At 42.8% G+C, this 21,538-nt stretch overlaps 1 protein-coding gene across 4 annotated transcripts; it reads left to right on the top strand.

The window, feature by feature from the left end:
- The first annotated feature begins 5,468 nt into the window (after positions 1-5,468).
- On the top strand, positions 5,469-18,978 carry LOC147999048 (uncharacterized). Of its 4 annotated transcripts, none has more exons than XM_087595581.1 (8): positions 5,469-5,792; positions 12,052-12,216; positions 14,368-14,477; positions 15,506-15,665; positions 16,834-16,977; positions 17,591-17,757; positions 18,479-18,584; positions 18,709-18,978. In XM_087595581.1, the coding sequence occupies exons 3-7, from the start codon at positions 14,471-14,473 to the stop codon at positions 18,541-18,543; spliced, it is 543 nt and encodes a 180-aa protein (XP_087451707.1). In that variant the 5' UTR covers positions 5,469-5,792; positions 12,052-12,216; positions 14,368-14,470; the 3' UTR covers positions 18,544-18,584; positions 18,709-18,978. The 4 variants fall into 4 exon arrangements, with proteins under 4 accessions (XP_087451707.1, XP_087451709.1, XP_087451706.1 ...); XM_087595583.1 differs by lacking the exon at positions 14,368-14,477 and adding an exon at positions 11,873-11,959; XM_087595580.1 differs by lacking the exon at positions 14,368-14,477.
- Positions 18,979-21,538: the final 2,560 nt, after the last annotated feature.

Here is a 21,538-nt window from a genome sequence, read left to right as displayed (position 1 = left end):
CTGTATATTACTCAATATGTGGTGCATAGGGTCAATAATTGCTGGGGACAACATAGATGACAGGGACTCCCAGCAGTAGGCCAGGATGGAGACATCTCAGTAGCCCACAGCAGCTCTTTGTAAAGACTGGTTGTTCCCATTTCTCCTAACCTTAGCCCTGGACAACGGCTGTATAGATTTCATTTCTGTGTGGCTGCCTTTCAGATGGCCTTGGTGTGCACAATTATTCTATTATATCTGACTTTCCTACTTCCTTCTCCTTCTGCTCTGGTGAATTCTGTGAAAATAGATGTTGCTTGATGTTATGATTCTTAAACAATTGGAAATTGAGACATAGGAGCACAGCATAGCACACCCCGATGGCCCAGGTGCATGCTATGTGTTCTTGTTTTGGAAACAATGTAATAACTGCACAATAGATTCCAGATTAATGCTTGACTTGCAAAGAAACTTTAAAGTAATTATTAAAAAATGAATTAGAGTCAGCATTGGGACCCTAAGAAAGGAAAAAGTTATTGCATTAGGAATTAAGTTTTATATAACATTTGAGAGTGGTTCCTGCATAAAAAGGTATAGAATATATAAAATTATATACTAGTCAAAATACGGGGACTCGTAAAAGAGTCTTTGTGTGCAAGGAAGAGAAAGCTAGCGGAACCACTGAGTTAAGGGTTAACTTGATACTTTCTGGTCACCGCCTGGCATCTTTGCTTATGTCATTTATCATTAGAGCTTCCCAGGAAAAGGCAAGTAGCTGACTTCGGAGCTTTGAGCTCTGAAGTATAATAAGTTAAAAGTTAAAGTTTAAATAATAATAAGTTTACAATTATTATTATTTTGGCCACAGGCCTGGGAATAGGGGAAGCTTGAAACTTTGGGCAACAATTGTAATTCTTAGTTATTTGTGGGATGTGGTTATTCTTTTGAATTTGATTTGGCAATGATTATACAATGTCTTTTTTCTACCTACTTTTGGATTATTAATAAAAGACTGAAGCAAGAGAAAGGCTGGAGAGCATGAGAAGAGAGAATGTGAGGAGTGTATGAAGATTGTGTGTGTGAGTGAAAGGAGAGTGCATGTGGTGTGTGTGAGATATGTGTGAGGTGTGTATGAAGAGTGTGTGTGAGAATGAAAGGGTAATAAAACAAAGGTGTACATGAGTGTGGGAGTTCGAGAAAAGAAAACCACAATAGAAAAAGCAGAGTGCACAAGAGAATGCAGTCTGTGCAGCCCCAAGCTGAGATAGAGAGAGAAAGAGAGAGACAGAGAGAGAGAGAGAGAGAGAGAGAGAGAGAGTTCAAGCCTTGAAATTGCCTGTCAGTTTGTACCCAAAGAGTAGTCTGTATATTTATTAAGCACCTTCCAGATATCCCTGCCTTCAGTTGAGAACCCGGATCCTGTGTCAAGGCTAGACCCCGGCAGTAAGTTGCACCCAACTCGTGGGACTCAGAATTGGAAGAATTGTGTAAGCCCCAAACCCCTTTCCTGATGTTTTCGATCTGGAAAGGACCATATGTGAGAGCCACGGTCCCCTCAGACAAAGAGGAGTGCTGAGAAAGAATAGGTATGAAGTGATATTGTGATAGTTTTATAGTTTTATTATGGGCAAACTGAATCCAGTGAGAGATCTATGTATGAAAAGATTCTTCATAAGGTATTGCTTAAAAAGAGAATTCACTTTGAAAAACAGTAGCTCTCTGATTGTCTCCTCTTCATTTGTTCTGTGAGCTTTTGGTTACCTGATAAAGGGACCTTGGATGAGGCAGCATGGGAAAGCATAGGAAAGGATATAAAAACCTGGATTCTGGAACATAAGGATGAGGAAGACGAAGGACAGGTTCCAGAGAAAGCGCTTATGTTCTGGTTTGTGGTGAAACAGGCACTTTCCCAGGCTGAGATAACAGACCTGCCCAGCTCATCAGCAGGGTTTGTTTGTAGTACAAACAGTGCTGTGAAGGAAGGAGTGCCTCTACTGTCCAAACAAACCGATAAGAAACAAACTGCTAAGTCATCAAAACCACCGCCTTCACAGTGTATTGTAGATTTAGTAGAGACTTCCTCAGACCCTGAGGAGGACGAGGAGGGAGAGCCTTTAGATCCTGGAGATGAATCTGAGAGAGGATGAGGCAGCTAAATATCATAATCCTGACTGGGCCCTCTTACGCCTAAGAAAAGGAGTAAGAAAAGAAGCCCCCCTCAGTCCCGTATTCTGCAAGCAGTGTAGAAGGCCAGGGAACAAGGGGAACATTTGATGCTATTTCTAACAGTAAGCATGGAGATCCAGAAATGGGAACTCATCTCCTTTAAACTTGTTAAGGAATGAAAAGAAAATACTTCTAAATATGGCCCTACTTCACCTTATGTCCTCTCCCTTGTGGAAAATCTGGTAGGCATTTATTTGGCTCACTCCTGCAGACTGATTTATCCTGGCCAGGTCCTGTCTCACAGAGGGACAATTTCTCTTATTTAAAGCTAATTATGAGGATGAGGTTAGACTTCTTTTAGGTGGAAAAGTATCTCTGGGGTAATTGACTTAACTGGGGATAAGACAGTCTGGGCCACTGATCAAAGTGTCTAGGTGGATCTGTGGTCCCTTTGTCAAGAAAAGATTCAGGCAGCTACTCAGCTTGTACAAGAACAATTGGATAACGGTCATATTTAACCCTCCACCAGGCCTTGGAATACACCTACCTTTGTGATTAAGAAAAAATCTGGCAAATGGAGATTGTTACAGGATGTAAGGAAGGGGAATGCAGCCATGGAGGCTAAGGGGCTCTGCAACCAGGACTGCCCTCTCCCACAGAGATTCCCGAAGGATGCTCTGCGTGTGTTATAGATTGCAAGATGTTTCTTTACTATCCCTTTGCATCCAGATGACAGGAAGCCTTTGCCTTTAGTTTACCCTCAACAAATTTACAAAGGCCTTACCAGAGGTTTCAATGGAAAGTGCTCCCACAGGGAATGAAAAACAGTCCCACTTTGTGTCAAACATTTGTGGATATGGCTTTGTCTCCCACTCGTCAACAGTTTCCTGAGTTGTTGATTTTTCATTCTATGGATGATATTTTGATTGCTCATTCTTCCCTGACTTTGCTGAATCAAGCTTTGGATAACCTTATACAAAGTGTGCGTAAGTATGGCTTAATAGTGGCTCCTGGAAAATTTCAAAAGGATCCCCCATACAGTTATTTGGGGAGAATTCTTTATTCTGATCCTATTTCACATGCAGTCTTAAGATTTAGGATGGATAAGTTGAAAACCTTAAATGATTTCCAAAAACTGCTAGGAGAAATCAACTGGATTAGACCTTATGTAAAATTTTCCATTGGCCAATTAAAGCCACTTTTTGATATTTTAAAGAGAGATCATTGTCCCAAATCTCTCTGAGTGTTAACTCAAGAGGGACAAAAGGCTCTGCAGGTGTTTGAGGAGGCCATCCAGGCACAACTCACTGTCAGAATTGATTTATATGAGGCCTGTGAATGTGTTATCCTGCATACTTCCCTATCACCCACCGGGGTTATCTGGCAAGAACAAGGACCTTTAGAATGGATCCATTTGCCTGCTCCCTCCCCACGTTTTGATTCCTTATTATGATTTAGTAGCTCAGCTCATTATGGAGGGTAGAGAAGGATTAGGGGATATTGGGTAAAGATTTTGAATTGATTAGAATACCCTGCACCAACACTCAGGTTGAGTGGTTGCTAAATTTTTCTGGTTCCTTTGCATTAGCTTTTGTCTCCTTTAAGGGGCAAGTGTTATATCATCTTCCAAAAAATCCTCTGTTACATTTTCTGAATTGACAACAAGTTATATTTCCTTCTGCCTTCTCTATGGAGCCGTTAGATCAAGGAAAAATATTCTTTACCAATGGTTCTTCAAATGGAAAAGCCATTCGTTATTGTTTCTGAAACTGACACCAGCACCTCCTTTACCTCAGCTCAAAAGACAGAGTTATATGCAGTTATTGAAGTTTTTTCTCATTATTCCTCGATTCATTTTAACCTCTATCCTGACTCTCAAAATGTGTATAGACTCTTCCCTGTTATTGAGATAGCTGTGATCAACACAGACAAAACAACAATTAATACCTTATTACAAAAATTATAACAATTGGTGCATCAACGCTTGATTCCTTATTTTGTGGGACATACTCGGGCTCACAATAGTCTTCCTGGACCTTTAGTCACAGGAAACTCATATGCAAATTTATTGACTCAGGGTTGGCTTTTAGATGATGTTAGTAGAGCAATCGCCTCCCATGGTATTCACCACCAAAATGCTCAGGCACTGAGATATCAATTTTCTTTGACTAGAGAGGCAGCTCGTCAGATTGTAAAACATTGTTCTGCTTGCCTACAACACTTCCAGCTTCTCTGCCTGGAGTTAACCCTCAAGGACTCAAGCCTGGAATCCTACGGCAGATGGATGTAATTCATGTTTCATGTTTTGGAAATTTTTCCTTTGTTCAAGTGACTGTTGATACCTTTCTGGAGTTATTTTGGCCACAGCCAGGACGGGAGAAGCATTCAAGGATGTACAGCAGCATTTGTTTGCTTCTTTTGCATTTCTTGCCATCCTGCTGCATCTGAAAACTGATAATGGTCCTGCTTATCAATCTAAAGCCTTTGCAAACTTTTGTATTAAATTTGTTATTAGACACACTACAGGCATTCCATATGATCCTCAAGGGCAGGCAATTATTGAGAGATCTAACCAAATATTAAAGACACAAATGGCTAAGGTACAGGGAGTAGAATTAAAATATGTCTCTCCCACTCACTTATTATCATGCTCTTTTTGTAAGTAATTATTTGAATAACCAGATGTACATCTCTCCTGAGAGACACAGCCAGAATACAGCAAATACACAGGCGAATGCCAGCAGCAAACCACTGACCTGAGAATGGGACCCCGTTTGAAGGAATCAGAGAAAGGACCGAAAGAGCTGGAGGGGTTTGAGACCCCATATGAACAACAATGTCAACCAACCAGAGCTTCCAGGGACTAAGCCACTACCCAAAGACTATACATGGACTGACCCTGGGCTCCAACCGCATAGGTAGCAATGAATAGCCTAGTAAGAGCACCAGTGGAAGGGAAGCCCTTGGTCCTGTCAAGGTTGGAGCGCCAGTGAACTGGATTCCTCAGGGGAGGGCGGTAATGGGGGGAGGGTGGGGAGGGGAACACCCATATAGAAGGGTAGGGGCAGGGGTTAGGGGAATGTTGGCCTGGAAATGAGAATGGGAATAACCTTTGAAATGTAAATAAGAAATACCCAATTTAATTTAGATGGAAGAAAAAGGAAAAAAAGATTCTCAAGGTAGATCTGCAACAGCACCATTGCGATCCTAGGGAACATCACCATCCCTTAGATTTGCAGAAAGCTGTTTCATCTACGTGGAAGGGACCAGATGTTCTTCTCTCCTCCGCAAGGGGGCATGCATGTGTCTTTCCACAGGATGCCGAGTCACCAGTCTGGATTCCGGACCGCCTCATCAGATCATACAATCCCAGGGCAGAAAAGCAGAAAGTCTCCCCTCAACAACCGACAGCGAAAGATGAGAGCAGAGCGTGCCTCATTCCTGATGACGCCAGACAGCTCTGAGCAGCGCCTCACTTCTGCTTTCACCAGGCTTCAGCTGCATGGTCGCTCATCTACCACGCTGTTGCCAACTTGGGATCAGCTTCAAGAATTGGTCTCTGCTGCAAGAGATAGCGTGCTTCCTCTCCGACTCCCAGTTACTCCCTCCAATCTTGTCCTGCTATGCTTTCACTTCTCTTCACCCAGGTAATTATTTTTCTCTATGCTGCTGCCCAAGACTCCTACTGGGCTTATTTACCTGATCCTCCCTTGTTTCATGTGGCCCCTTGGGAATTTGGCCTTGTCAAGGTGAGGAGAAAGTAGTTCTTATTTCAAAGAACGAACTTTGACTTGCTACAACTATTCTGGAATCGCTGACTCCCTTCCCACACGCTTTACTGTTTAAAATGACATTAAAGGGTGTTTCTCTTTAGAGGAGAGAGAGTTAATTTCAGAGTCTCCAACTCCTCGAAAATATGCTTGTAGTGACGATTCCACCAGTCAGCGAGACATTCAGTTTCTAAAATTATTTTTACCTTTTAAAGGAGGCTTTCATTATTCTCCATCTTCTTCAGGTCCTTTGCCTTCCCTTTTGTTTGCTTGTCAGAATGGCGAGGAGCTGATCTCTGATTGGGAGAATATTGCTATTAATGGCTACCCTCAATGGTGGTCTTGCGGTTTTCTCTCCAAAGCTGCGTACTTTACTCCCTTTAGCCCTACAGCTCAAACTTTTAAACTTTTGGATTGGTCTGTTAGTAGTCCAGAACATGATTATCTATGCAATTGAAACAGTATAGGTTTACCAAAGGAGATGTTTCCTTACCGACCTCCCCTGCTAATGCCTGGTTTGCCCCTGGATGGGCTTCCCCTACCTTTCCCCCAATTTTTAATTCCCACTTGCTTCCTGTTCAGCCTGATCTATAGCGTCTTTTGGCTGCTCCTCATAAAGTAACCCTTATTAGACCTCGTTCTGAGGTTAAGAGAGTTTCTGCTTCCGTTTTAGCCTGTGTGGCTGCTCCTTTCTCCTTTCTTTCCTCTGAAGAGCATGGCGATTTTTCCCTTGTCAGGATGGTCATGGTGTTTATCATGTTACTTGCATAAATTGTCAATTATCTAATTGTCTTACTGTTACAAGGAAAAATGTTTTTGTCATAGTACGACAACCTCCTTATGTACTTTTGCCTGTCTATGTTAATGGGACATGGTTTTTTGATCCTGGCATAGAGGCCATTCATCATGCCTCCTCTGTACTTCGTAGAGGTAGGCGTTTTGTGGTTGCCTTAATTCTGGGTCTTACTGCTCTGATTGGTGTAATGACTCCTTTTGCCTTATCTACTACTTCTTTGGTTAGAGAGGTCCACACTGCTCATCTAAGTTATCTAAGAATGTTAGTATTGCTTTATTGATTCAAGGAAAGATACATGGAGGGTTTGAAGACAGGGCGAATGCTCTAGAAGAGGCAGTTCTTTATATGGGACAAGAAATTCAAAATATTAAGGTTAGATTATTAGTACAGTCATTCTTTGTTTAGAAGGAGTGTGTTACTCCCCTGCCTTATAATGAGCCAGTCCCGCATGCCCATAGCTTATACACTGTCTGCTGGAGTGCGGAACACCCTGCCCTGCCCTGCCCTGCCCTGCCCTTCCCTGCCCCGCCCCGCCCCGCCCCGCCCCGCCCCGCCCCGCCCCGCCCAAAGAGCAAGGGTTAGCCCTGCTCCTGCCAGTCCTGGGAGCCCATAGCTTATACACTGTCTGCTGGAGTGGGGCTTTGCTCTGCCCTGCCCTGCCGTGGTTTGCATTGCCCTGTGGGCTCTCACTTCTTTGGCCAAAGACTTTTGAGATCTGGGCTCACCAAGCCCTGCACTAGGCAACACCTAGAAGCCAGAGCCAAATGAACAGATGCCAGGCTTGGCCCTGGGGACTGGTGTCTCCCCCTCCCCTGAAGTGTTTTCCCCAGTTCACCACTCCAGGTTTACTTTGCAGGGACCCCTGTAGGTGGCAGGCTTGGCTGATCCTCACCTGTGAGCCTGGGATAGTGGTGGGATGTAGGGTTGCTGGAAGACTTTCAGGGAGATGCAGGCCTTTCATAAACTCCTCAACCATCCTGTGCCCTCCCTGGTTCGCTCGCCCCGTGGAAGTTGGGAAGCCACTTTTCCCTGTCCTGTGTGACTTTCCTGCATAGTGAGCTCTCCTGCAGGAGATACTTTCACATGCTTCTTTAAAAGCACCTGTTCCTCAGATCTAGATCAGCTGTGAAAACAGGCTTCTTCAAGTCAGGGTGAGAGCAACCCCTCCCAGCTCAGAGCTGCAACACCATAGGATCCTCCAGCCCCAGTGCTGGATGGGTCCCATGGAGGAGTTAGAGCAAAGTGCCCCTTCTGCGAAGTGACTCAGAACAGAAGGCTCAGAAGTGACAGTCAACCCCCAAATGCTTCTTCCAGGAGAAAGCAACCAGCTCTCCCTTTTAAACAGTTGTTGCCTCACATATGACCCAGCTGTATGACTGGAGAAGATTTCCTGGAGTTTAGTTGCCCAGAGTGTAAGCATTTCATGATTCTAAGACAGCCTCAAATTAAAACCGAAGACTCTTATTTTAAAACTTTTAAAAAATGAATCAAGTATAAAATACCAATATGAAATAATCATAATCAGAATTGAGCTAATTCCTGTGAAGTCATTTAGTTTTTCATTTTCTGCTTCTATTTTCAAGGCATCTCGAGTAGAACTATCTGAGATCCTAAGGCCTTCTATTATGGTGCTACCCATTCATTCCTGTCTCCTTGAGGACTTCTCAGGTGACTTAAGAAAACCTGATTTCTTTTCAGATTGTCCCCAGCTGGTGTGATCTCTCTGTCGATGGCCCTTGCCAAAAGCTGCAAAGGCAATGCATTGTTTTACGACACAAAATTCCAGACATTAATTTACCAATAAGGTCTCAGGAGTCAGATGCTGTATTTAAGTGAAGCTCCCAACTGTCCTTCCTAATTCACTGTTCCCCCAGAAGAAGAGCACTGTAGCTCTCTCTGCACACTTTCTTAAAAATCCTACAACTGAAAGACTTTCCATTGCCCTACTTATGTTCATTTCCTATCAAGTTGTGCCTTGATCTGCTCTAGACCTAAGTGCCCTTTAGCTTTGCAGTAAAGGTGTGAGGTAGGTGAGCTGAACAGTAATAAAGTCCATGTTCACAGTAAACAAAGAGCTCTTGCATTAAATGTCTGTGCCCTGGCGATGCTATACCACACAATAGTTTTTCATTAAATAATACATTCAGGGAGATCACAGTGTGATCGAATATTTTGTAACATAACTTAATAATGTTCTCTCTATTACATAAGTCAAGTACTATCCTGTGTATTCTGGCCTTTTTCTGTCATGTCTGTGTGCATCACCATGGGAATCCCAAGGAACATCAATCCTGGGCTTTTGAAACTGTTGTATAGGGCCAACCGGGGACCAAAACCACCCAGGAGACTACTGATACTTGACACACATAAAGTCACCTCCCTATTTTCATATAGTTTATGGCAAGAGGTCACCACTGCTGACCATGTCTCATTATCGAACGTGCTTCTAAATGGAAGAGTTGGGGTAAAGGAGGTCACCCCACAAAACACAAAACACCCATCTCAGATAAACATGTATGGTTTATTGAATCCAAACATACATGAATTTCAGGACACAATTAAAAGTCCTAACCTAAGGATAAGAGATATAAAAGAGAATTGACATTTCCAGTTCATAGGTCCAGTAAACATCTTCAACAAATCATAGCAGAAAACTTCCATAAGGTAAAGAAATAAAAGCCCATAAGGGTACAACAAGCCTAGAGAATGCAAAATTAATTTAACCAGAAAAATTTCCTCCATTCACATAATAATTAAAACACTAAATGCACAGATAAAAGAAAGAATATTAAATGGGTAAAGTATAAATATCCAGCAACAAATGAATTCAGACCTATCTGAATTACAGCAGACTTCTCGACAGAGACTCCAAAAGCCAGAAAAAATTGGGCAGATGTAATGCAGACCAAGGCTACTATAACCAGCATAATTCGCAATCACCATAAATGGAGAAACCAAGATATTTCACAACAAAACCAAATTTAAACAATATTTTTCTTTAAGAGAGCACAACAGAGGATAATAGGAGGAAAACTTCAAGACAGTGAGCTAAACTGTACCCAAGAAAAACCAAGAAACTAATCATCTCTCAATAATTTCAAAAAAGAGAAGCACACAAACATAATTTCACCAATAACTAGAAAAAGAAGAGAAAGCAGCAATCATTGGTCTTTAATATCTAAACAGACCTTCTGTCACCAATCCCCCAGCTCCTAGGGACCAAACTGCCAGCCAAAGGATATACAAGGATGGGTCTATGGTTCTAGTTCACTGTGTAGAAGAGGACTGACTTAACTGGTATCCATGTGGTGGGAGGCCATTGACTACCCTGAGGCCTGTTGCCCCACCAAAAGGAGGTCCTAGAGGTGTGAGGTGGGAATGGATATGTGTGGGTGGGGGATACTGTCATATAGGCAAAGCTGAGCAGAAATGGGATGTAAGATTTGATGAGGGGAGTCTGGAAACTGGGACAACATTGGAAATATAAATAAATAAAATAACCAATTAATAAAATATAGCCACAAATAAAATAAAAAGCAAAAAGGTAAAAGAATAATTACATCAAAATAAAACAAAAGAAATCCCTGTAGTGGATTGGCCTAATTCTTCTTGTGTTTAATGCTAATTTGTGGAACTCAAGACTGGCAAATCCCCAAAAGCTGACCCTGCTCCCAGTTAACTGTGATTTTAAAGAAGCCAACAGCCAACAGCTGCACAGCAGAGAGATGGGGGAGGTGAGCTTTGAGGGCTTTGCTAGAGAGGATCATGAGGAGGGAAGAAGGAAGAAGAAGCTGCCAGAGAATAAAGGAAGAACGTGTGTGATGGAGAGGAGAGAGGAAGAGGACAGCAGCCATGGTTAAGGGAGAGGAGAGCCTGGTCCTGAGGGCTGTCCAAGGGGAACAAAGAGCAGCCAAGATGCTACACAGTCAGTAAGAGTTGAGCGTTATTGTTTGGAAAGTAAATCTGATACCATGGAGGGCAGGCAGCTGCCCAGCTACTGTGCTGACTAATGCACACTAAAAATAAATTTAACACAATATGTATAACTGGTAAGACAGCTCTGTAGAGGATCCTAAAAGGAATACTTTAGTTTGAAGGGAAGGATAAAATACTATAGAAAACAGGAAATAATTTAATAAAACTACAACAGTCAATCAAAAGAAGCCAATAAAAACCACAAAAATTAACAAAATGACAAAATTTAATACATAGGTTTAAATAATATTTGCATGTCACTAAACTCAATTCCCCAGTAAACAGACATACATTTAGCCAGAAACAGGATCACCATCATGAGAGATGTAGAGGATATACTAGGGAAACAGACCTAAGACACAGGCCCCTATAGCAATTCTGTGCAGTTTCTCTATCAATAAAAATCAGCAAGTTCTAGAGTTAAATGTCTGTGTTAGTGCTGACCTACACCGCCAGACATATATTTTCTTTTAAGTAAATAACAAATCTTGGGGCTTACAATGTAATCAAATATCCTGAAACGTGAGTTTGCAGTGTTCCCTACACTTTTTAAATCAAGTACTTTGACTACCATTTTGGTTGTGTCCAATCCTGACTGAGTGCATCATCAAGGGAATCCCAAGGGAAATCAGAAATGGGTTCTTGAAGCTGTTGCACAGGGCCAGTATAGACCTAAGTACGTACCACAGAGGAAACCTTGATTCTTATCACAAGGGATCATTCACCATCCCTCTTGTCACATAACTTATGGCAAGATGTCACCTCTCCTGACCTTAGCTTCTTCTCCTAAATGCTGCTGAAGGGAAGATTTGGTGTCAAGAGGTCTGGACTCAAACCACAGTAACACTGAATTCATTTAAATAGGTGTAGTTCATTGAATGCACACACCAATACAGTTCAACCAGAGCAATAGCTCACAACTGTGTACTGGACATTGCTAGGCCCAGCTCATTGCAAGATCCACATGGGCTCACGCACAACGGCTGTAAATGTTGATGTCTATGGGCCCTGACTCAGGACATTTTACACATAATTGTTCCTATTTTCCTTGAATCTGATGGGTCCTATGGGAAGCTTATAGTTGGGGAACTTGTTAAGATTAACAAACCTCATAATATACAGAACATAACAGGGTATGTGACCAGCACCACACAGTTCAGTGTCAGATTTTTTTGTTTTGTGTTAGCTTGTTTTCAGCATCCATGATGTGGAGGCGTATTACAGCACAATAGGAAAGAGCTGGCTGCTGTGTAACAAATTTGCCGCTGTTAAGGTAGGTGTGGGGGCAAGACCTCAGCAGGGAAGGAGATGATGTGTTTGATAACTGAAAGGAGCTGCCTCAGCTGTGTTTCTCTGCCTGCTCAGTGCCCATTCAACATCACTTGGTCCCTGAAGAGGAACTCAAGGTCTGCCCCCCTGCTGCCTGTGAGCCAGGAGTAGGCACAGAAAGGCATGGCCACAGCGCTGGTTTCCAATTCCTCAGTAATGCTGGATTAACACTAACGTACGTGGATACACAAATACAGTGTGGTAAGTTACAATACATACTAATCATTTCTTACATAGGGCAGCAGTTGATTGACTACAACTAATTCTATTTAAAAGAGAAAGAAACCTGGCTCTTGTGGAAATATACAAAGAAATATCTACGATGCTGGGGAATGAATTCTGCCATGGACTGAACTCAGAATGGGGGGGGGGGGTTGGAAGAAAGATGCATGGTTAAATAGCCCACCAGGTTCACATTGTGTCAGCTTGATTTAATCTAAGGACAAAAAGTGGAGTATCTCTGATGGCTTTCTTTTTAACCCTTGAAAGGTTCCCTGGGGACTGGCCTCAGTACTTCATACTTCTTGCTGGGGCAACAATGCTCAAGGAAGCTTGAGATTGTCATAGGCACAGTATTATGCTAGATATACAGAGTAGATAATACTAAGATGTTCAGATGGTGGTATCCATTTGTATGCACTCTTAATGTGGACCTAAGGAAAGAGAGATCAAGGTCCTTACAATAGAAAGATCAGTTCCATTTTTTTCTACCATTCCAAACTGAACGACTGGTAGGGAGAGAATGGTAGATAATTGAGAATTCATAGATGATGCTTTGAATGAAGAGTGGGTTTCTGCGCTGGTTTTAGACAGGGTCTCAAGTATCGCATGTTGCCCTCTACCTGGTTAGCCAGGTTCTCTTTGAGCTCAGATAAACTTCCTTCCACTTTCCAATACATAGGCTTACAAGAGTAGCCTCCAAGGACTGTGAGGACAGCATTAGCCTGTGACAGTTGAGGTGTGCAACCCACAACTATAGTTTTAGCCACGATTTTCCATGTCTACCAGCTATTTCAGATTGTTGCTGTTATATGCCTGACAATCAAGGACGCAGAAAAATAACCTGATAGAGAACAAGGGCATGGTGATCACATCCTTGCCTCTTCTGTATGTTCGGGATGAGGTTTGTTAAAATTCCAATATTGCAAAAAGCTTTATATAGGGCCCATCACATTAAGGGTCTCTGTTCACTGTTCTATCTAAAATGGCCCAATCAGAACTGACCACCAGATAACACTTCCTGCAATCTTCATATGAGAGAGAAGCTTGAGCTTTTTGTTTTGATTTTTTCTTTTCTCTTTCTTTCTTATTTTTTGCTATATAAGTTGAGAGAAAGAGAGTTGGGGCCATGAATTTGCTCCCAAAATTTGAACTACGGATGTGATCAATCAGTGTTTAGTGTGTGCATTCTATAAAGTATTCATTCTTTACTATGATAGATGCTTCTGTGTTTGGTGGGGTGGCCATTTCCCAGTGTACAGGTACTGGGACCTTGCTCTATCCACTTAATGATGTTTATAGCCTCATTTTAGTTGTTTATGTGCACCCCCTATGTCTCTTGACTATTTTATTTTTCTGATAGAAGCTCATGGTACATCTTACTCAGGCCTGTGAGCAGTGCTCCTTTGGTGACCTTGGTGCAGAGAGGAGAACCCCACAAGCAGCATGAGGTTCCGTTCACTGGTGGCTCCAATCTTGCACTTTCCTCTGCCAACTGGTCTCCACACTTTTCCTAGCACCATAAAGACTTCAACTCTTTCTCCTAGGAATTTATTGGCAATTGTCAATTGCTAAGCACATGACTTCATGAGTGTTCCCCTAATACACACCCATGTTATAACCTACCATGGAGACTATTTCTTGATGTGATATAAACCACCTGTACATAATGAGACAAGAGAACTTTTGACTGCATATTCAAACTGGTGTGAAATCTCAGGAAGTTTAATGGCTAACATTGGTGAATGAGGACAATTTGAGTTATGATGAGACATTTTGGGGCAAGATATGGAAGGAAACATTCATTTAGATGCATAGGAATTACTAAGGTTGTTTTATAATCAAGCCTTGAGGAAAATTTGGCATTAGAAGGAGGAGATTCCCAGTGGCTCTGCCCTGGGAAAGCCTCCTGGAAAGGGCCCCTCAGCTTATGCTCAGTACAGGGAGATTATTATCAGGAAACAAAATCTGCTCCCCATGACATCAGCTGTCTTTTCTTGGACATTCTATTATCTCCTAGAGAGTTCTTGGCATCCTCTGTGATGTCACCAGTGTTGTAGTGACGGCCAGTGCCCTAGTTTCTCTCATACTGAGTCTGGCGGTTACAACCAAAGACATGTTTTCCCATCTTAGGAAGCGTTTTGGGAGGGGGATCGTCGATTCTGGAGAGACTAGAGTGAAGGAGTCTGGCCTTTCGTCTCAAAGTAATGGTGGACAAAGACAGGACTTCTGGGGAATGTCAAGTAAGCCATGGGCAGTATATTTTGAGCTTCCTGTCAGGGGGGTGGAGGCTTAACCTTACCTTTCTAGCAATGGGCCACAACAACTGGAGCATCTGAAAAGGAATTGAATTTCCATGAATATTACAATTCTTAAAGTCAAGGATTTCAGACCTTTAGTTTCCCCATCCCCACTGGGAGGATATGGTAATGCCAATGCTATTATACTGTGAACTTCTGGCCTTTACTTTTCAGTTCATTTGTTATGTTACATTGATATAATAACACCATCAGGAGTCATGGAGGGTCCACCTTTTCTGAGTTTAGACAGGGCAGCAATGTATTTCACTATCATTGCTTCTTTAAATACAGTGGATATCTGACAGTAGGAACAGGGAGAGAATTGTGCTCCAGGCAATAACCTTATGTTCTTACACCTCCTCTGATTTCTTCTAACTGGCAGGGTCATCGTTAGCTTTATATATTTGAGGTTGTGTGTTACATTTTTCTAAAATACCAAAACTATTTGGAACGGGTAGACCAAGATTCAGCCTGTAACCTACTCTCATTTCTGGAGCGTTTGGTGTATCAAATAGGGGCCCTGATATGTCTGTTGACCATGTCCTCCCTGGAAATGCTTTTTAAATCCGAAGTTGTTCACGTAGAGTATCAGGGTAGGACATCTGAGAGTCTCCAATCATTCAAGTTTTGTGGATGGTGATGTTATCATCTGAGTTCTGAAACCACAGGGGTGAGGGTCCTGAAACCAAGTTGTACCCTGTTCAGCTGATAATAATCCTGGAGAAGCCATCTCCGTGGTACATGTAAGCACGTGATGTCCGGCATAGGGCATACCTGGCTGCTTACATCTCTTGGTCTCTATAGAGTAGTGGGAGAACTGAGATCCACTGAGGAGGCCTCTTAAGCATAGACCAATCGCCTAGCAGTGACACCTGGTTCCAGGCTTGTTCTCCTGTTTATGCCTAACTGTGGTCTATGTACACTCTATGCATTCTCCCCATGCAGGTTCACTTGTGTTCTTCTACCTACAGACGCTGGGAGAGAAACATCATCCCCTGGCACTGACCTAAGGGAGAAGCAGGCCAAGAAGGAAAAGGAGAGGCTGATTGAAGAGCTGCAGCTCATTACCGAAAAGAGAAATGACCTGAGAGATCGCCTGAGGTTCCTGACAGAGAGATCCATGAAGAACAGGTATGAATCGCTCCAAATGCTCTTGTTTCATTCCTGGGTCTGCAAGGTCACCTTCATCTTCTCCTATTAAGGTTTTGGGTTCAAGAAAGCTGTGCCTCCCTATCCACCCTGTGCTAAACCTCACCTCCCATAAAGAGGAGATTCAGAACCTGACCCTGAGGAGCGAGATGGAAAATGGACTCATCTGCTTCCATTTATTGAAAAGCAGAACTTGTGGTCTGAATGAAGAATTCAGGGATAAAGTCAGGGAGAGTGAGTGTCTAGTGTGCATTTGCAAAGCCCTTGAGCTGGTGGCTTTGCAAGATTGTAATTGCAGTGAGTTTATGGTGAGTCTCTGTACTTGCTAGGCAGGGGACTGAGTGCTGGAAGATCCAGGCAGCAGCCTGAGGGGCCTGGTCCCACACTGTTCATCTCAATGCTTGACGAGAAAGTCTCAGGCTCAGGCCTGTTTGTTCTTGTCTGTGTGTCTTGCCCTCTGAGACAGCAATGGTGCATGCATTTCTCCTGGTTCTCACACTGCTCTCTGTTTCCATATTTCTCTTTCTCTTTCTATGACTGTTTACATTTCTCTTTTTTGTGGGGATGTCTCAGTCTGTGAGTCTGTGTGTGCATATATCCAAATGCGTATGGACAACTTTTATATGTTTATATTTCCCTCCACACTGGAATCTAGGGGTCTATGTCTTGGCCTGAGTATTTACCTCTAACTCTTTCATGGTGATGTAAATGCTTTGTTCTGGGAGCCCCACTGTCAACAGCACAGTTCTTTGCCTATGTGGACACGTTTGTCTGTATATTTGTATTATTTGTGCAGATTATAATTTTGTGGTGATATATGTTCTATTCTCAAAACAGGAAAAAAGAAATCACAGGTTTTGGGTGTGTTGGGGTCGGGGAGCATGGAGAGGTGTGGCCTAGGCTCTTGATAGCTTAACTGGATTGACTGCAGATTTACTCTTGATTGAACAAAGGGAGCCAGGGAAGCCTACATCTGGAAGCCAAGCTTCTGGTGTCCTGGACGCAGAAAAACACGTTTCTGAAGCTGAAGAAGATCCCAATATGTAGAATTCAGAAGGTGTCCATCCAGGACTGGGGTAGTACAGGACCCACCCTGAGTTCATATATTCCTAAATGCTGATGTTCATTGTATTCTATCATTTGGGGCCAGGCCCTACTTCAGGCCAAATCCATATTATGAAGACCTGGAGAGAATGGAGGAGGCGGTCATGTCAATTCTGCACAACTTAGAGATGGAGAACACTGTGATCCATGAGAACAACCAGAAGCTGAAGAAGGAGATTACCTTCTCTAGGTAAGTCCTGGTCAGAAAGGCTGTCACCTGTGGAATGGCCATTTCTGATTTCTTTGTTGTGGATTGGACGGTCTTCAGCTATGATTTTATCTCTTGTGCTGTTTACACAACAGTGTTCCAGGGTCATTAGGACTCAGTTGTCAGTTCCATAAAAGACTGTTACTCATCCCAGGATTGTCTAGGCATCTTCAGAAGGCTCTAGATAGAACAGCACTGATTTAAGTAAGCAGAAGGTTATTAGGCTGACCTGGACCTATGGTTTCATACCAGGTTTTACAAAATTCAGTGTGTAGACCACATGGTTAGCATGACCTCTTTTGAGGGTGTTGGCCCACTACTAATTGATGTTGCCCTCATGCATTGGGCTTTCATGGATAGTTGTAGATCCATGTTCTTTCTCAGAGATGTGGACACTAATTGGTGCTCAGGCCAAACAAACAATTTATTCTTCTCCAAATTAACTCTTTGTGATTTGTGCAGCAGCCTTATATGTATCGAGATGTATTTTATTAAGTCTTCATGGGTACCTGTGACCTGGTAGACTTAGTGGGACTTGGGAGTAGGAATGGGAGAAAGGGGCAGCATGATCTTACCATGCAGACTGTATTTCCAGAAACCTGCTCAGCCAGCTCCTGATGGAGAACACATGTAGGAAGAAGTTCGTCCCACAGAAGCAGGGGAGCAAGGAGGGACATCTTGAGTGTGCACTGAACCAGACATATTTGGTTGACTTCTACAAGAAATATAAAGACCAGCAACGTCCAGACCCAGCATCATCTGGTAGGGTCAAGCAGCTATGTCACCTTAACAATATCTGATAAAATTTGCCAATTTGATACATCTTTGCTTTCTCCTACCTCCTTTCTAATTTACACTCACAACCAGCCAACCACCTCATGTAACGGAATTGTTCATTGCTCTGCCTATGCACAAGTATTCTGGGAATTCAACCACTTTTCAGAAACTGAATTATTTTGCAAGTATATATTGCTGCTCTTTTTGAAGCTGCAGTCTAGAAATGGTGACAGATGAATAACATACCTCATTATTGCATATCCATGTGATAGATTGGATCCTATGTAGAGTTTTGAACAAGTTCTTGGTTCTTTGACAAATGACACTCTGTGGTCATGTGACTTCTTGTGTAGGAAGCACCTTTCCGGGATAAGAACAAGTGCAAATGTCAAATTAGTACTTGTCATTGGCTTTATCCTTTTTGACATATGGACGTCTCCTTTCTTCCTGCAACCCGATGAGGTCTCTTGCCGTTGCCCTGTTCTTGGTTTGCACTGGTATAAGTCTGGGTCCCAGATTTGCAGCCCACATTACTGTGAGGCTTGCTGGAGATTTTGCCCTGCCCACAGAGTTAGCAACAATGATATCACTTAAAATGTCCATGTCGATTGTCCAATAGAACTGAGGTGGTAGAAGGCAGCATTCTGACAGCTGGCTTGCATTTCCCCAGCAAATCAGTATCTGAAAAACTTCCTTCCTCTCCCAGGTCTCAGAAAGTGCAAGAGAGCTGGAATTGGACACACACCAGGAAGAGAGCTTCCTGAAGAATAAGTTGCTTTCTCAGGTGTCCCTGATGACCAACACCCTGAATGGTAACAACAGTTTTTGGAAGAGTATTCATCCTCTGAATTTAATTTGTCATTTCTTAGAGACCCTAAATTTATATATCACTAAGCCAGCCTGACTGATTGAGTTCTTACTCACTTTCTTCTTCAGAAAACACCACTTGAGTGACAGCTTGGGGGACCACCTTTCATTATGTGTGCTAGAGGAGAAACAGCAATACATCTGTGCTTCTACATGTTTGTTAAGAATCTGCTTTTAGAAATATTTTTGTTATGATTTTAATTGAAGTTTTCTTTTTGTTGTTTCATATTTATATGTTCTTGTTACTATTTTTATTTTCAAATATTTTTAAATATTTTTATTCATTTTAATCCTGTTTTGTTGTAAAAATGTATTCGTTATGAATAAAAATTGAATTCTATCTCTTGACTCTTAAGACCATCATTCTTATTAAAGGGTTCTGTCCCCTCCTGTGGACATAGAACTGACAGCTACAGATGGATCTCTGCATGTTCCATGGAGCCTGGCCTAATAAGTGAATTCAAAGTCACCAAGGGGTACCCAGTGTGACAGTGTCTTTTGTGTGGATAATGTGGCTGTTTCTCTGACACACAGTTTATGATGTAATCACTGACACACTTTACCCAATTGTTAGGGTCCATGTGGTTCTTCTGAGAGAGCAGCAGATGCTCTACACTGTGAGTCATCACCACAGCTCCTGCAGGTGGCTTTTGTTATTCCACATGAGGTGCTGTATTAGGTGGACAGGATCACCTACAATTAAATAGAGAGTTCTCAGGAGATGTGTGTTCACAGGGACCTTACTGAGCCGTGCGTGCTCAATGTGTTAGGTTGTCAGGCATCCCTACAGGGCTCTGGTGTTCCCACTGCTCATTGTGGGTCAGGATCATCCTCCAGCATCACTTAGTTTCCATAATAGAGCAGATCTTTTAACTATTATCAATGATGACCACATGTATTATGCACATCTGATAAAATACAGAACAGAAACTAGCTTCCTCTAGGCCAGCTTGGCATAATCAGTTTTTTGATTGTTAACAAGAAAATTATTTTAATCTGAGCCATTTAGGGAGGAACCTCAAGAACATCCATAGTGAATGTAGCCTGCAGCTGTGAACACAGGTTTCTTTTGGAGAGCAGGCCTGTGCAAGCCCGACCGAGGTGGGACAGTTCAAGCTACCCTTTTTCCATGGCCAATCCGGTATCATATTGAGAATGGATTTTTTCCAGGTGACTGATTTCCAATTTAAGGAATTGATCTAACTTACTGAGAGTGGAGGTGAGTCAGAGAGTTAAAGTACAGAAGGACCAATCCAGTATGTCCACAAAAGCTTGCTGTCACCCCAGGGCTTTTAAAAGCTCAGCAGCTAGAGAAGCAATGTAGTATTTGGTTATTCTCATGCTTAGGTGTAGTCATTCATTATAAGCTGAACATAACACAAAAAGTGTCATCTGTGTCACAATAGAAGCTAGTTGTAACTAGATTCACCGCACACTATCACATCACTACCGTATTTGAGGTTCTCAGTTACTATCTAAGAACCTGGAAGAGGCCTGGGTCTTGCTACACAAACTCATGATTTATGTCTTCATGACACTGTGTGCTTTGTTCTGTTAATGCTACCATTGTCATACAACACCTTGGATACTTTGTGCTGACATCTGTGACCTGATACAATAGTTCATGTCATCCTACCCTGAATAAACTGTCCTTAGAGTACAGTGTGGTATGAGGGGCCTTCTTTTCCTGTGAGATAGCAAATCATTTCCACTCTTCAGTCAAGTCTGTCAGCCATTGTCCAGTTCCTGTCTTGAGATGTCCACCTTTTCAGCTGAGAGTCTTCATCCAGGCTGCTCTGTAATTCTGTAGAAGATTAATAGGTTCCAGCCCTAGGATTTAATTCAGTGTGACTGTACTTGCCGAACATGCTCATAGCCCTGTGTTCCACCCTAGCCCTCTGTGCTTTAGAGAAAAAAAAATAAAGAACCACATTGCACTTGAAGTTTCTCCTCCAACAGAAGGAGAGCCTGCACAGGGCCTTTAAGTAACTCTAAGCCCCAGCTTCCCCACAGCTCCCTCCATCAATTCCATTATTGGTGTGTTTTCACTACTACTCACTTTCTTCTGTGTGCAAAGAATGTGCACCATGTCAGTAAAGTGTGTGTGTGTGTGTGTGTGTGTGTGTGTGTGTGTGTGTGTAGTCCCTAGTGAAAACTGTGGAGGTACATGCAGACTCATGCTACTGCTGTCCCATGGCACCTTGCAGGGAACACTGAAATGGTGGGCTACTTTACGACAGCCTAAACCAGGCTCTGCATGGTTTTTAGTAAGATTTTGATGTCATCACCACTACAGAAAATAGATACAGTCAGTATAGTTTGCCCCTCCCAAAATTAAAAAGCAAAATTTCTGGACCCTATGGCTTTAACGCAGAATGATATCAGACTTTTAATGAAGACCTAATAACAATAGGGCTTCAATTATTCCACTATATTGAAAGAGAAGGAACAATGTCAAACTCCTTTTCTGAGGCCATAATCAACCTGGTGTCTCAACCACACAAGGAGCTCCCTACAGAGAGTGTAAGCAAGCCAGGGGGCCAGGGTGAGTGCTCATGGTGGGAGAGACTAGCAGAGGTGCTGTGGCCTTGGTGTGCACAGGCTTAGGGCTGGGGCAGGGTGCGTGGTGAGTGTCTGTGTCCACTTGAGCTGGGTCCCAGTGGGTTCCCAGGGAGGTCACAGGCCAGTTGTGCATCTTCTACCTGTCTGCGGGGCTTCTGGCCCAGCCAAGCACAGCCTTCATCCTGGACATCCACAAGGACAATGAAATCAGGAAATGGGGGGATCCCCTGAGACTCTCTGGCTTCTTTCGCCCTGCACTTGCAGTTGCAGCCAGAGGAAAAGCAGCTGTGAGTTCCCCAACTCTTCCCAACCACTCAGGTCTCCATGCTTTCCCACT

The sequence above is a fragment of the Rattus norvegicus genome, chromosome 19 (assembly GCF_021556685.1).
Source record: "Rattus norvegicus strain SHRSP/BbbUtx chromosome 19, alternate assembly SHRSP_T2T, whole genome shotgun sequence".
In the NCBI taxonomy this organism is placed as follows: Eukaryota; Metazoa; Chordata; class Mammalia; order Rodentia; family Muridae; genus Rattus; species Rattus norvegicus.
The sequence above is the reverse complement of the archived record's forward strand: the minus strand, read 5'-3'. Positions and strand labels throughout refer to the sequence as shown.